Source organism: Microtus oregoni, unplaced genomic scaffold, assembly GCF_018167655.1.
Source record: "Microtus oregoni isolate MIOR12 unplaced genomic scaffold, Mior012 000025F_ref0000491, whole genome shotgun sequence".
Taxonomy (NCBI): Eukaryota; Metazoa; Chordata; class Mammalia; order Rodentia; family Cricetidae; genus Microtus; species Microtus oregoni.
In genome coordinates this window covers 32,279,780-32,297,502 of record NW_024543084.1, presented here as the reverse complement: position 1 = coordinate 32,297,502, position 17,723 = coordinate 32,279,780, and the positions used below count along the sequence as shown (strand labels likewise).

The following is a 17,723-nucleotide window of genomic DNA, read 5'->3' as shown; positions in this document are numbered from 1 at the left end:
AGTCTGAATCACTGGAATTATATGTTTGCCACAAACCCCACAAGTGCCTTGAGGAAAGCGAGCTTCTATTCTAAACGATTGGATCAGACATTTCAGGCTTGGGTAACATAGGTTGCAAATCAACCATGTCTACACTGGGTCTGAGCAAAATATTTCACCACAAAGAAAAGCCAAGGGGCTGCATCATTACACAACATCGCTTATAGATAACGATCGTTACTAAACCGTTCTGTGACTCATGCATTTATATCTCCTCTCTCCTATACTTAAATGTATACTTGAATGACTATGCTACCATCATTTGGTGGAATGAAGCACTAAGATAAAAAAAATAAGCAAATTGCTGCTAACCCTGAAGGGAACTCCCAGCAAATCACCATGGTATAACATTATGTTTCTCACAACTGGTGTCACTTTATCATTTGATACTGGGGAGATTATTTCTTACGTAGATAATACGCCTGAGTCACTGCAGCGCTGCCCTGGAGTTTATCCCCCAAACTAAACTAAGATAATTCCTGTTGCTATCATGACAGTTTCCTCCTTTCCTAAAAGACCCTTTCCTAAAAGACTTTCCAGGATGTTCTATATTCTCACAGGAAAATTTTGAAATCAACAAGGGAATGCACGAGAAGAGGGAAGCAGGGAGGAAGGGAGGGAGGAAGAGAGAGGGGGGGGATCTTGGATCTATCCCCTGGTCCATTAGCTAGCATGTTGGAGGCCATTTTCTATGTTGGGAAGCCATCCTCAGCCTTAACAAATGTAGTGGGGAGGGGTTTGATCTTCCATCAACCGACCATGGGATTCTTACCCTTTGGGAGGAGTATATGTGGCTGGGCTGGGGAGAAGATAAGGAGGGACTAGAGGAGAGGTGGGAGGGAGAAATGTGGTTGGAATATAAAATGAAATTTAAAAAAAGATATTTTAAAATCATTTTTAAAAAAAGAAGAACAAGTGTTATGAAGCTGTAAATGTAGCTTTCAAACCTCAATGTTAGAGTACATACCTAGCATGCCCAAGACCTATCTCTGCAAACCTCAATGTTAGAGAACATACCTAGCATGCCCAAGGCTATCTCTGCAAATCTCAGTGGTAGAGTACACACCTACTATGCCCAAGGCCTATCTCAACAAACCTCAATGGTAGAGAATATACCTAGCATGCCCAAGGCTATCTCAGCAAACCTCAATGGTAGAGAATATACCTAGCATGCCCAAGGCTATCTCTGCAAACCTCAATGTTAGAGAACATACCTAGCATGCCCAAGGCTATCTCAGCAAACCTCAATGGTAGAGAACATACCTAGCATGCCCAAGGCCTGTCTCTGCAAAAAGATAAAATTCTGGACTGAGTCCTCACTTCTATTGCCTATGTTTAGGCCTTGCCCTATGAAGCATGCCATCTGCAGGATCTACACCCACCCATGGCAAAGATAGATTCTCCCTACCAAGCAGTGCAATGTGCACACCATACAACACAAGTAGAGGGAAATTCAGCCTCTTTCCTGGCAATACAAATAAGCTACAATAGGGAATATCTGGACATCATTTTGTCTAATAGGAAGTTTTCTCTAAAATCAGTTCCAGAAAGCTACTGTCAGGAACACATCTGAGCATGAATTCTACACATAATCTGTAAAAGCTGCTTTCCTTTGAATTACTTTACATGTCTGCAAAATCATTGGACCTTTTGTCCCAGTCTTTGAATTAGTAGCCTACCCCACCAAGTTATAAACATCCTGTGAGTAATGCAGAGAGCAAAAATTCTTGCTTGCATCTAATTCAGTACAATGTCATTATCTTAATGAAAAAGAAGAGGAAACATCCTGGATATGAGATTCCATCTGAAAGGAAGGTCCATATGGACATTATGGATGACTGTAAAACATATACAAACACCTACTCACAAGACTGTTATTATAAACAGATTTTTCCAACCTACATGTACCAATGACAACAGTTATAAAATTTGTCTTAATAATTTTCTTTTTAAGAGAAAGCTGGCCTCCAATCTAAGTAGGCAATCCCATAGGCAAAGTCCCTAAGAAGAAAGAGGAACTACATAACTGCTTTTTGTTCTTACTTTTAAAAATCGCTTCACAAAATCTTAGGGACAGAGATAGTCTAGGAAGTTATTGTCATATTAGTATGCTTTCCCCCTCACCTCTTGCTTATGACTCCAAATGGCAGAGAATCTACCATCTGTGTCTGAAAGCTCTGATACTTAGAGGAGCATCGCTCATGTAGAGAATGTATGACATATTCAGGGAGGAATACCACACCAAATGGAAACCATTTTGGAGAGGTTTATATGTGGACAGGGTAATGGAGCCTCTCTACAAAGATGCAGAACCATGTGGAGAAATGTCATCTAGTGGATGACACTGTAGCAACTTCTCTGTTATACAAAGTTAAATCTAATGTCATCTGTGTGTGAAGTGCAGAACTTTTGTTTCACCTAATTAGGTGTCCCATAGCATCCCATGAATATCTACACACAACCCATAACGGCTAGGTTTTTGAGCTTTGGATAGTCCGCAGCAGCAGCAGCAGCATGTGATTAAGCAAGTGGAAGCCAGGCTTTGCCCAACACATGTGAGAGGTGAGATGTTGTCAAGCAATTACGTCTTTCCATACCTTCCTTGCAATCATGTTTGTTCTCGTGCAGTACAAATCCGTTCCGGCACTGACACATGTAGCTCCCCATCGTGTTAACACACTCGTGCTGGCAGCCGCCGTTATCCTTGGAGCACTCATCCTTATCTAACAGAGAAATAAGACCCAGGTTAGGGAGCAGTTTTTAAACAAAAGCAGATCAGAACAGATCTGGCTAGTTGTGGTGGACTCTGACAGAAGACAAAAATGAACTGCACATCTCATGGTTTCCGACATAAGACAAATTTAAGCTTAGGGTGCCTTCGTTTAACTTATTTCTTGTTTAGCTTGAGGACTTGCGCTCTGAGCTGGGCTTCTGAAAGTACTGGTATAGGGCACGGACTGTGTGTTGAGAGAGTTGTGTTGGAGCACTTGGCGATATTCTATGCTAGAGCAGAAATTTCTGGTGGGAGAAAGATGGACCTTTTCCAGATGATCTTTAGCATCCATTACCAGTTTTTCAGAGACAGCTGTGGAATTGTGAGCAGTCTGAACAAAGACAAGAGGTATAGGAGGGCAATAATACAGCTATGACTGAAGCTGAACAAGCTTCCAAGACAGGTATAGAGTCACTCCTAAAAATCGTTTAATAACTATGGTGGGTTTTTTTTCATTAATATACTTACAATTAATTAGTTTGGGTATTTCATAACATTCAAAGACAGAAAAAGGTATCCTTGGTCCATTCTAAACATGGGATTAAATTTATGTATTTTAAACATAAATTTAAACATGTATTTTAAACATAAACAGTCTGGTAGATCTGCTTATTAATAAGTCATCACCTAAAGGGGTTTTTGGTGTGTGAGAAGGAAAACAGAGGTTAGAGTAGAAAGGAATAGACACTTTATAAATAGTCAGCATAGTCACTACAGGGAATGCAGCTAAAGGGAATTAGAGGGCAGCCAGCACAGTGAGAGCCACAGCTACCACAGGGTGCCACCAAGCTGTCATTCCAAGCCCAGCATAGCAATTTCAATCAAACTGGAAGGCGGTGCCTGATGCACATCGCCCAGATGTTCCTTCCACACGTGAGAATAAGAAAGGCACAATACACTTCCGTCTCAGTCAGGCAGAATCCAAAGACTACACTCACGGCTGCTATTTCCAGCAAGAGCTGGTGAGCTTATGGTAGTACATACGAGATTCAATCTGATCAGTATTTTTCCTGAAGAAGTGGCTGAGGGGAAACATATTCATTCGTAATCTGAGAGCACCTTTAAAACACTTCACTTAATATTCATACATGCATATAATATTTGGTCAAATCCCCTCTTTTGCCTCCCCTCTCATTTCTCTTATATCCCATCACTACCTTTCATTTCCAACTTCCTATACTTTCTCTTTTATTCGCTGCCCACTGAATCCACTTAATACTGCCAGTATGAGCTTGAGTGCAGTGGCATCCACTGGAGTAGGGGCAGCCTACCAAAGGCCACATCTTTGAGGAAAAGCTGACTTTCTCTCTCTAGCAGCCGTCAGTTGCCAACAGCTTCCACAATGGGTGGGACTTTGGGATCACCTCCCTTCTCTATGCTGGGATTTTACATGATGAGTTTATATAAGTCTTGTGCATGCTGTCAAGGCTGCTGTGAGCTTATATGTATATCTGCCCTGTTGTGTGCAGAAACAGTTTTGCTATAGTTCTCCACTGCTTCCGACTCTCACATGTCCACTCCTTCATCTGGATGGAGAGGGTTATAAGACTTAGCTGTCCCACAGAAATTGAGAAAGGAGTAAAGGACCACGGAGGACGCAATTAGCCAAGGAATCAGAGTTAGAATGCAGGCGGTTTAAAGGGGAAATGAGGACTAGTGGAGCAAGAAAGGTTAAGTTGGGTGTGAGACGGGAAGGCAGGGGAGAGGATGAGGAGAGATAAGAGACACTAAAGACACTTGAAAACACAGAAAATGCTACTGCAGAAGCTTTCTATAACACGTGCATGCACGCCCATAAAAGGAGTTTGAATGCAATTACCCTACAACGAGAAACACTGACTTTTCTAGACAGGCATAGATTTGTCAGACAGAAAATTCATTAACTTAATTTTTTCCGACTAATTTCTTATAATTGCCTAGAATCGATACATGAAAATGTGTTAATTTCTCTAATATAGCAGTAGCAGATACAATGCTTGTTAATTTCTCTGGTAAATTTCCTTTTTAAAACATATCTTTTATTCTTCTCCTTCAATATAAAACACACATTTAAAAGTGGAAAGAGCTAGAATATCTGTACTACTTTAACAGATACAACAGAAATCATAGTATGCACACACTACTCCACTGCATACCCTACAACTTGAGTGTATTTGTTTATCTTTATTCCTGATGGACCACTTTTTGCAAGAGAACTAAACTTTTAAACAGATTTTTCTTTCTGAATAAGATAGAATAAATAATAAAATTTAGTTTTTACTGATAAATATTAAGTTTTCTAGTAACTGTTATTGTAAAGCATTTAAAATTACTGCATATATTATATTCTTGATTAGGATTTCTCTCTCAGTAACAGCTTCTGAGTTTTAAGAATAAAAATTTTCAACTAAACCTCAATAAAAACAACTATCAATATGTATATTAGAGGAGCATGTATATTGGGTAGCTTGTAATTAGATAATTCAAAGTTAATCCAAATATATTTTCATCTTATATGACTGTTCAGCTAATTAAAATCTGTATAAGTCGTAAAATTCTTTCACTTTCAAAGAGGACAATCCATGATGCAATGCTTTACAGATCTAGAAATGTTTGGAGTAACAGAGAAGTATGCGATGCAAGAGTTTGTCATCTGACAGTTTCTTTGTATTTAATTCAGAGAAACATTCCTTAGGGGGAATTGCACAACATCAGAATCACTACATTTGTACCACAACACAGTCATCTGGGCACTTATAAGTGGCAACTCTCTTATGTGCATGCATGTTGGCTTAGCTGTGGGTACATAAGATGAGTAGGTTTCTACCCAGGTTCCGACAATAGTTTATAATCTACAACGTTTTAGATGATAACCTCACTAAGTAACCTTAGAACAAAAAGGACTCTACCAGGTACATTTGCTGTCGCTTATTTATACTTTCTACTGTCATACAATTATTTTATAAAGCGACTCTGAATTCCTCCTGTCTAGTTTTGAGATAGTTCATAAAACTGTTCCACGCCTCAAAGTTCTGAGACAGACCATGTTCGGTGATTTGGTTCCCATGACCATTTTTTTCTTTCTACAGTATTTGTGAAAATACTTCCATGACTATGCTTCAGCAAATCCCTAAGTAATGAATTTTCAAATAAAAAAAAACTTTCAATTTACTAGAAAGTACAGTATGTTTATCTACGGTTTTCATAAACTTAGCTATACTGAACCACTTAACAAACCATTACATACTATTTTGTAAACTATTATGCTCAAAACACTATGAGAAATCTAGCTCTTTTCAATGCAAATACACAGCTAGACAAATACACAGTTTAGAATTCTGATAGTCAGCCATGTAGCCTTCTGAATCTCCATCTGCTGCCATCCCTTCCTTTAGCAACTTATGCCAAACGCAACTTTACTTCCCTTCCTGGAGGAAATGTATTGCTTAGCGAGCAGAAAGACACAGGAACTGAGGCGCACAGTTCATCTAAAAATGCTTAAAAATCCAAAATATTTTAAACCCAAACCTGGCAGATTTGTAAGACCTTTCAATAAATCCAAGAGAGAACACTGTGATTTTATTGTTTCTAGCAATTATTATGGACTTTTACCAAGTGGCAGTCTGTTAAAGAAGCAAAAAGTGTCCTTTTTTTCTTCATGCCCTAAGGATGCCAGTGTAACACATTACCATGGCAAGGTCGTGGCTGTCTCACATGGTCAAGCAAATGAATGGCAGACAAAGATGAAGTAAGGAGTGGCTGTGCTGTGACATGGAGCTAAGCATTTAGCTCCTCAGATGTCTCCATTCACAAATGAACACAACAGCAGAGTTGGTACTTTTGTTGCTTTTTGACCTTAATTATTCAGTATATTTAGCAATACCCCTAGACATAATAATCTTATCTAAACTTTATCAAAATTAACTAAAGTCATATAATTTATATATGCTATTTTTCACCAGAGGAGTGACATAAATACAAGCATCAGGTTGCTTCCTGAACATGATTGTATCAAAGAATATGTTTGATAGTGAATTACTAGTTATGGATGCTACCAAGGGATGTGGTCACTTCATCAATTGTATGTGCCGATCTCGGGCTGTGCTCCTTTTTACATCCATGTCAGAAGAGTGAAGCAAGGTGCTTACATGTCAATGCCATTGTCCTAACAATATGTCTCTCCAGTTCCTACGGCCTTGCCTGGCCAATAGTCACAAAGGCAAATTTAAATTTACTAAGAATCTATAGAGTTAAAGATACATTGGACTCAGGATTTGTTTAATAAATCTTTTAAACAATTCTTAGATAAAGTGAACATCTGAAGTAATGTAAAAGATGCTAGGTATCTTGGATGGTTTGCAGAATTCACTCATTTCATAAGTTCAACTTTTAAAATAAATATTTAGACAGAACTAAGATAACAGAGTTATCTCCACCTTACCACCAGATCACTTAAAAACTTCAATATATACATTTACAAAATAGACAGGTCTGAAATTAGTCCTCTTTCTATTAGACTAGGAAATTAAAATCATATTTTGAATAATAGAAATCTTAAATGAATGATTGAAAAGCATTTTTAAAAGGTAATTAAATCTGAGAGAAAGGAGGGAAGGAAAACAAGGGAGCCCCAATCCCCTGTGTTTTGAGTTCACTGTATCTGACTTGGAACTCAATGGATCCTATGAACCATTAACTTCAATTACACTGTAAACTGCAAACAAACCCTGGACATTGTAAATCTCATTAATTTTAAATGGAGAAAAGGTGGCATAAATAGAGTTTAAATGAACTCAATTCAAATTACCTAGTATCAAAATATAATCGGGATTCAGTTGTGTTAAGTCAGTTGCTAGCTACACAGGCAGAAGAGATTTCTGTGGTAAGGTTTATTGTAACCTATTTTTGAAGGTCAGAAGAACAGTTTTATAAAAAGTAGTTTCAAAACTGAGAAAATAATATTTACACACACACAAACACACAAACATACACACACTACATATTTGTAAAAATTAGGAATTATTTTTATACTTCAGGCTCTAATATAAAAAATGAACTTTTAATTAATTTTAAAGTCTACTAACAGTCACAAACCGTTAAATATTATGTATTTTTTGTATCTTTATATAACATATTTTAAAGTACATTTTATATTTCTATTTAAAGCTATATAAAATTATATGTAATATAAATTACTTTTTCATACTTATTGTAATGATTTATGCATAAACAAGACAAAACTGGACATTGATTTGACCCTAATATATTAAAGAAATATAAAATGGGGAAAAATTTAGTACTCAAATGAAATCACAGTTTTTGAGGCAATAAATATTATTTGGAAAATCTGCCAGGTTGGGGGAGTCTGGCATCATTATCACCATGCATACATATGGAGCAGTCAGTATGTAAAAATGCTGGAGTCCTTGTGCTAGAATTTGCTACAATATTTAAACTTATATACGAGCTACTCTTTGGAGACAGCATTTCATCTGGTTCTATACTATGAATATACTAACATCTGCACTAATCAAGCTGTTAAACTTTGCTCAGGCATTCCACACACCTCCCCATTACAGAAAGCAGAGAAGAAGACAGGGCAGTTAAATCAGTGCACACTGGAAGACAGAAACTCATGTGCATACAGCATTTGTACACGCATACCTGAGAAAAAGTGTGCTTTAAAGCCCTTCTTGGATACAGTGTTGTCCGATTTGAATTCAATCCTCATGTTGTTGAAATGGGAAGTGATCACTTCAGGTACGTCAGCTCCACAGAATTTGCCGTGCAGTTTAGACTCAGAGGAAAGACCACTCCAGATCTCCACATAATCGTACTTGCAAACCTGGACAAACATGGTTGTCATGATCACCAATTAGAGAGAACCAGATAGTTGAGACTATAGTTAGAGAAACCTGTCATGACTTTCATTCAGTATCCCCATGGTATTCCTACTAGGATTAACACATAAAGGGGGGAAAAAAAACCAAATCCAACAAAAATAAACTATGAGCAGAGGGTACAAAAATTTAAGAAATTTACTGTGGAAACCCTTCTTTCATCAATTTATTTGTACAATTCATATCATGTATCTTTTACAAAAATACCAAAATATGAGGAGAATTAAGATTTGTTCAAAGGTGGTATCTATGGGAAGAAGATAAGCTATGATTGCTGCCTTCATTTTATTTTTATTTTAAATTTCAGGATGAATTGTGACATTTGCTGTGTCTCATCTAACACTGATTACAAAAATATAAGATTCTATGCTACATTTTTCCCAGAATGACCCCTGTCAATAGAAGTCATCCTCTGACCAAAACCTATATTTAGAATTTTTTTTACAAAACATGTACAAAGGTAAACTTATCACATATGTTTGTAGCTGGATAATAGCCCAGAGTTGGGAACCAGTACTGCATACCCTAAGCATGACACTCTGTACCAAACAGCACCGATTACAACTCCAAGGAATAGATAGACAATTGGTGGGTAGTACTAGAATCCTGTCTTCAATACTTGTTAGAGGGCGCCTGTTTCTTCATTTCCTTCAGGGTTAGGTACTATAAATTATTTGGTAGGACTACTAACGGATTGTAAACAAATGCTAAATCTCTTCAGTGGAATAAGCCGTGAATTTGTAACAAAATGAAGTAAGATCCTCTGATTTATTTACCTAGCATCACGAAAATGCAAGGACCCAACTGCATGCCAAGTATTCTTAAGCGATTTTATGGCCACTAACAGATGTTTTCCACAGCACACTTTTCCCAAGCTCTAACAGAGCGTATGTATGCTACAGAATGCATCTTGCATGAGCAACCTTATTATATAAACGTATAATTAGCAAGGTTTAACAATACATACGATTGAACCCTGGGGCATGATCTGTACTTTGAAATATGTCAACTCAAATCACTGGGGATTTTTTTTTTTTGTGATATTAATTAGGTACTAAATAAACAAGCTGCTACTGGGAAGAATGAAGTAATTTTTCTGCATACTTCGTTTGAGTGTGACATCTGTTGAGGGAGAACTCCATTTTAAAAGAATGTTTCAGATGCTGAAGGCTTTTACTATTGGCTTTCTTCTGGAACATCAGTTGAGAGAACAGATTAATGAAGTTTTGATTTACTCTAAGATTTTCTAAGTCAAAGGTTTGCTTGGGTCTGTTACTGTAAACAGTTAAGTTATCAAGCTATGGAAATACATAGAATGCTGAGAAGGCTTCCCACACAGTAAGGCCAGTTTAAGAATTCTGGCCTGTGTTAACAAGTTCACAGCCAGATGTTCTGTGAATAGTGGCCATTACAATGAGACCAAGGCATCCAGAACACAAAGGGGCATTTGTATAAAACCACCTCTGCCCCTTCCTCCTTCATAGAAGCTCCTTTTCTTCTCACACCACGAGTCAATTCAAAATGTCTCTCCTAACCCAATAATAGCTACAGCAATAACTATGATAGCAGAGTTAACTCAACATTCTGTCAACATCAAGTGACATGTTGGGAGAGAAATCCCATTTCTGGAAAGTGTGGATCATATAAAAAGTTTTTCATAATGTATTATAATTATAGTCTTCATTTCAATAGTCACTCTGATTTGAGATAATTGTTAAGGAAAATTATGTTCCCTGCTTATTAAATATGTTAAAAGGTTTAATTGATGCCCAACTTATCATTTTTCCTAAATATGATATTGGAAAATAATCTAAACAAATCTACTGGTGTGTGTGTGTGACCTTCATATGTGTGTATATGTAGGTGTGTATGCATGTGTGTAAGTCAGATGTCCACTCCAGTTATCATTTCTCAAAAGCTTCCTGCTTCCTGCTTCCTTTTTATGGTAGGGAGTTATACAGCACCTGGAGGTCTAGTCTAGACTGAATGTCCAGAAAGAGCTGTGGGTCCTCCTGTCTTGGAGTCCCCAGTGCTGGGACTGCAATATGTGCAGCCATGCCCTGCTTTTTCCAGATGCTGGGTGTGGAACCCAGATACTCACGTTAGCATGACAGGGACTTTAATGAATCAGCCTTCTCCTCTTCCCAGCTGATTAACTTTTCTGATTTGATAGTCCTGCCTACCTTTACCTCCCATAGGTCACTCTTCACATTTAATTCAAAGCCTCCAAAGAATTTATTTTTAATGCATAAAGTTATCTTAACAATTAAAAAAGATAACAGTTCTAATTAGCATTTAACTGGATAATGAATTGGTTGACAGTATTTTAGGTTCTAAAACAATGGAACATTTGTTTAAAGTGACATTTGTTATATATAGATTTATGTGTGTTTTGCAGTTTATAAATCTTAAAAAAGAATAAGATGATTTTCCCATTGCTCAGCTGATCAAAATAATGTTTATAATTATTTATTTTTTTCAAAAGCCCTTTCTGCCTATTATAAAAAAAATCCATATAACCAAATAGCCCAAAGAAACAGCTATTGAAATGCATTGGGTTTTAACTACCTAAACATCTTGAAAGTTCAAAGTTTATTATATGGTGAATTTCCTTTGAAAGGATTTTTTTTTGTAGATTTGTAAGGTACTGGGTAACATCCTAGCCATCTATGCCATCCAAGTGAGAGAACTGAAAAATAATCAACCAAAAAAAAAAAATAAGTCACAGATGGAATTTTTTATGGAGCACAGTTGCCTTATACCCGGTGATGCTTGTTTAAAGGACACTTTTCACTTAGTCCTGGTACCCCAGTGTTTCCCAGGTGCTTTTTAGGGACAATTTTGTCTGCTGCCTACCTTTGTGGTGCCCTCAGTTGTGCTTGATAATGATAGCTTTATTGTTATTAATGCAACAGAGAGTGAAAAACTGCAATACATCTTAATTAAAACTTGAAATCAAATAAAAAGTTATCTTAACCATTACAAGTTGAGTTATTGGAGAAAAGAATATTTCAAGCTGGTATGTAAAATAAAGGAAAATAATTAAAATAAAATAATAAAATAAAAATAAAATAAAAGCAATAAAGTGAATATTTCAAAAGCAAAACCATGAGTAGGCAGAAAAAGGAACAAAAGTAAAAAATAAGTACACCAAAGAAGTTGTGTATGAAACCTACAAAAAATCCAATAACAATGCCTAGAGGCATTCATACATTACATTTCTCATCCCATGTTTGCAAATTTCATGAGGTATACAGAAAAAGGAAGGTAATTTTCATTATTTAATGTTTTTATTATATTTAGTCAAATTAAGTCACATACAATTAAATATAAATGCAGAAATAAAAGTTAGAGGCAGGTACTTATGACCTTGTCCATAAAAATCATCCAGTGAAAACAAAAATTCAGCTGACATTTTCTGGCTGTCATTCCTATGCCTTAAATTCCACCTGAATGGTGTGTTTGTGGATAGCCTACAGACATTTCCAGATCAGTGATTTCAAGGGTTTCAGTGTGGTCGTATCTCAAAAAATTGATCCTTTAATTCAGTAAAGTGTATTTTGAAAAGGAATAGTAATGTCATTAAGTTGTCAGACTGCCTTGGGGTTCTAAACATGAAAAAGATGTTGCAGACCTTGCTCACTTACTTCATTGCCTTCCAGTTCAAAAAACTCAAACTTCACAGAGATTCTGTACTGACTTGGAGCGATCACTTGCCACACACAGTTTTTGTTTGGCGGGTATTCTTTGGGCCAGCCAGGGGTGGTTATGGTGCCATTGAGCTTTGTAAGAAGTCCTCCGCAAGCAGCTAGAAGGGAAAAGGAAATAGTATCAGTGCCACCCCTTCAACACCCACCATGTCAGCATTAAGTGTGATTCAGCTTCTGTCAACTCGAGAAACTGTACTCTCAGTCTTTAGGTTTAGCAAAAGATTTTATCATCAAATCCCATTCTTGGGCTGTTAATCATCAGCTTGGAAATGAAGAAGTACATTGTAAATAGCTTCAAATTTCAGTCACTCATATGAAACCAGGTCCAAGTTTTCTTCTTTTTCATGCATGTAAAATACCTTCCAGTATCTTGATGACTGAAAAGTAGTATAAAATTACTTTTATGAAATTAATAAAATTGTGGGAACTAAGGAAAACATACAGAGATAAATGATAGATAACTGATTGGCTGATGATGACTAAGTAGATAGAAATAACTGAGAGATCTTTGATAGATACATACACATGCATACATACATATATAGATACACAAATGTTTTAATAGATAATGATAATAGATGATAGATACTTAGATATTGATATGTAGATAGAGGGAGATGATGGATATATAGAGGAATAGATAAGATATGAGAGAAATGATGATAGATTTATAGAGATAGATGATAGAAAGACGATAGAGAGACAGCATAAAATATTCATATAAAATATTACCAAACCCATATTTTAAAATCCCCATACTTTTCCCCAAGGTAAGTAAGACCATTTAACCTACACCAGCAAGAAACAAAATAACAGATAGAACATATTATTACAAAGCTTTTAATTTTAAAAAATTGCATTCTTGGATATTTGATGATCTTTTTAGAATAGACACTGTTTATATTTCCTTTCTAAGTTCCTATTGAAAAAATCAAAGTCAGAGCATCACAAGGGCAAGTCGAATAAAACAAGCACACCCTACATATAGCTCATAACTAATTTCTGGGATGGCCAATAGTTACCTGAGATGACGCCTTTGTTTACATGCTTGTGTAAACATAGGTATGTGTGTACTTGCTATCATATTAGTAAGTATTCAAAGTGACTGGTTCACTCATTTTCACTGAGTGTTTGATAAATGACTATAAAGAAAACGATTTATTTCTAGGGGTCACATGTAAGGAATAGTGATGTTCATCTTGGGGACACAGATCTGTGTCCAGCACCTGCTTATGACGTGCAAGACTTTGCTTGAAGCTGCAGGCAGCAATAAAATTTCTTAGAGTCATTTGCCTTCAGAATTGATACACAATGGGCCACTTTAAAATATTTCACATTTTTCCCAACTATGCCATTTTCATTTCTGTATCTAGTGGTGTAGAGGGGAGGCTGGCAGTTAAGTACATGTGATGGAGACTTGAAAGGCCAAGCATGAATTCAAACTTAGGAAATAAAGAAGCAGTGTCATTTTATAAAAGTAAGCCAGCAGGGGCCACAGCATCAAATATGAAGCAAAAAGTTTTACTGCCTTTTGCACTTATATATAATCACAGCCTATATATCACTGATGTATGAACAAAAGGCTCACTTTTGGGAGACTTACATTTTGGTGGTGAAACTCTAAATTATGTGACTATAAATTGTAAACATCTGTGAAGATGGAACAGTGAAGATGGTGAAAGAGAAATTGACTGTGGGGAAGATCAGCCAGTGTGCTCTGCCCTTACACTGATGGGTGAAGCCTGTATGAAATGGAGGAATGGGCTGGAGAGATGACTCAGTGCTTAAGAGAACTGTTGCTCTTGCAGGAGACCTAGGCTGAGTTCCCAGCACACAGATAGTGGATCACGATCATCTGTAACTACAATTCCACGGGATCCAACATCCTCATCCATCTAAAGGCACGAGATGTGCATGTGGCACATTTATATACATGGAGGCAAGACACATACACACATGAAATAAAATAAATTAAAAGGTGCAATGAAGGAAGAGGAATTAAAATGAAGCATCTTTAAATAATTAAGAAAGAACCTACCTATAGGCTCTGATAACAAAACATTGTATATAAGCTTTCATGTAAGATTTCAATGAACAAGTATAGATGACCATGACTAAAATGCCATTGTACAATAAATTTTAACTCACAAAAATATTTAATTTTGTGCTACATTCTTATATCTGTGTCAGTAGATGAATATGTGAAGAAGACCAAGTAAACAAGTGTGTTCTATGCATACAGTCTGTCAAGAAAATAATAAAAAAATAACAGATATTGAAATGTATGGCTGAGGAAATATGGAAGGTTACATTCCCATACAAAGAATGGAAGTGAGTGAAGTGAGTACAGACCCGGGGAGAGCTGGAGAGACAACTGAAGGGGTGATGAGGGAGCGGGTAGAAGAACACATGCAGAGCTAAATGTCGGTGATAGTGCAGCTGGAAACACATGAAGGTCTTATAGCCAGGGGAGGAAGAGATAGGTGCTAGTAACGAGAGACCACGTGAGGTGTCATGTCTGCTGTGCTCACTGTAGGAGAAAATGACAGCACAGAGAGACAGAGACGTCAAGATGGAAAAGGGAGGTAGAGACAGAGATACAGAGACAGATGCAGACAGACAGAAAGAAGAGGGACGGAGAAAGAGATAGACGGACAGGCAGGCAGGAAAAGAAGGAGATAGACACACACACAGGCCCTACCTTCACAGCTCCTTCTGTCTGGCCCCAGTTCATAGCCAGGCTCACAGGCACACTGGTAGCTGCCCAGTGTGTTGAGACACCTCTGCTCACAACCTCCTCGGTCAGGTTTGGTACACTCATCTTCTTCTATAAAGTGAAGAGAGATGCAGAGCAGTTAGAGTGTTCAATCTGTTTGTGAGAATGCAAAACCTCTTCAAATGGGGTGCCTAATGGCTCTGAATAAAACAGACCACTCATTCCTCAACAAAGAGGTTCTAATGACTAAGCCTTTGTTGTGCGAACTGTAGGAACACATAGTGTGGCAACCAAATCCAGAGAACAAGAGAGAGACGAGAAATTCACCTGTTTCAGGGACAACTGGAAGTCACCTTATCTCACACACAGTGTGTGTGTGTGTGTGTGTGTGTGTGTGTGTGTGTGTGTTTTCTTTCTGAATTTAAGGGAAAATGGAGATTACTAAATCCTGGAGATGTTTTGGAATTAAGTTGAAAAAGTGCAGCATCACTTACTGATTTCACAGTATAATTTGTAAAATATATCTCAAAGCATGCTTTTCGAAGCTGGAGACACACACAGCTGAGTGGGAGAATATATGATTTGCATATGAGAAACCCCGGGTTTAATTATCAGCACACACACACCATATACAAATACTGCATGCACAAGCACAAAATCATATACTACACAAATACCTTTAAAAATATCATCAAGAAGTAGATTGTAATGATTATAACTTTAAAAAAATAATGAAACTTAGTAGATTACTAGATCTTTTAATGCTTTGGTGTTTTTATACAGATATTTAGACTAAAAATAAATATTCATATAAATGTATGCACTTTTATTGCGTAAAATATAATGTGTATAATATACATCAATTATATATAATGAACAAATATTAGTATATAAGAAACTCCAGTCCAATTTGTTTCAGACTCAGATATAACATACATTATTTTTAAATGTGCACAGAGAAAATGACAAGGTACTCTATAATTTTATCCTTCAGAAATAAACTAATGTCAATTATGCAAATACAACCAACTTATAGAGACATATACCAGCAAAATATTAAGTGCTTTGACAACTAAATGCATAATCACAAGAAATAATGTTTCTACAACTGGCATATGACAAAGCCAGAAAAATTTAAGAATGTTGCTATATGTTTTAATAAATTTATATATTGAAGTAACAACTTTCTCCACCTTCCAATTTACATGGTGACCTTCTGTGCAACTCTTGTTGAAAGTGAACTGTACTATTCAAATAATGGAAACAAATGTTTCCTATTGGTGAATTTCAGCATATATAAATTATTAACCAATTTATCTTGTGAAAGCCCATGCAGATAAAAATTGTTCATTCTTTCTCTAAGAAATTTTCATTTGCATGGTACACTTCAAATAACACACTTGGTAATATGCCTATAAATTTCCTATATGTAAATTTGATGTTACTTTTTTACACTAAAATAGCTTTCATTTTATTCTAGTAAATACTCCCTAGCTTTAGAATATAAGAACATACTTCAACTTCTAAGGAACTCCTACCCAGTTTTACCCAGACTCAAAACTTAATATCCCATCTACCCTTAACAACACCAACAAAACACGAATTTGTGAGAGGGTGCAAATCACCTTTGAAAAAGTTAGCAGCAAAGCCTGCCTTGTTCACAGTCCCATCGGATACAAACTTCATCCACAGAGTGTTGGAAGTAGATCTTATGTCTTCAGGTTTGTCATAACCACAGAACCGTCCTATCAAGGGACTGTTTTCACTGGTTCCATCTCGAACTTCTAGGTGGTCATAGGCACAGCTGTCATGTCTTTCAATCTGCAATGGGGAAAATGTAAAAACAATCTGCTCATCAATAGATATTAGTAAGAGAAGTGCAGTGGGAAGGTAATATGTGTTCTTGTGGCACAGCACTGACTTGGTAATATGAAGACACAAAGGAAGACACATGAATACGAAGACTTAGCAGTTACACTGCACACAAAGGAACTCAACTATTTTAAATCCGCGGGATAGGGCATCAACATAGGACAGAGGTAAAAGAGGGAATGCATTGAGAGATAGACAGATAGGTTGATTAATTGATTGATGATTGGTAGAGTTGCACTGCATAGCCCAGGTTATCGTGGACTACTTATGTATTCCACTCTGGCCTTAAAGTCAACATCCTCATTGCTTCATATTAAAAGTCATGTAGATTAAAATTTAGCAAGGTCAGGTAAAATGAATTTTCATATTAGGTTGACTACTGTTCTCAAAATCATAGTACTAACCAGGATGAAAAAAAGGCACTATCAAAAATTTAAAAATAATTCCTTCTGTGCTTCAGAAATAATAATTGGCTTTATCCTGTTGATAACTCTCATTATGTTCTTTTCCTGGATACAAAACAATCATTTATTTTTTTTTTATTTATAACAAATTTGCTGTTTACTTAGTTACAATTGAAAGTTTAAATGCTTACATGTACAAAAGTATATTTCCTAGAAAAATGCTTTTTATGATATTTTTAATGATATTTTCCTTAGTACCTACTTACAGATTTGACATTATTTATATACTAAATAACAGGTATCTGGCACTGACTAATAATCTAGAATGTA

General features: G+C 36.5%; 1 protein-coding gene across 2 annotated transcripts in view; it reads right to left on the bottom strand.

The window, feature by feature from the left end:
• Nucleotides 1–17,723, bottom strand: part of Tll1 (tolloid like 1) — a 174,474-nt gene that overhangs the window by 15,603 nt on the left and 141,148 nt on the right. For both annotated transcript variants that reach the window (XM_041674619.1, XM_041674620.1), the window contains 5 exons: nt 16,743–16,938; nt 15,103–15,228; nt 12,339–12,499; nt 8,456–8,636; nt 2,637–2,762 (listed from right to left, as the gene is read on the bottom strand). In XM_041674619.1, the coding sequence (XP_041530553.1) occupies nt 2,637–2,762; nt 8,456–8,636; nt 12,339–12,499; nt 15,103–15,228; nt 16,743–16,938 (790 nt within the window). The remainder of the gene's footprint in view (nt 1–2,636; nt 2,763–8,455; nt 8,637–12,338; nt 12,500–15,102; nt 15,229–16,742; nt 16,939–17,723) is intronic.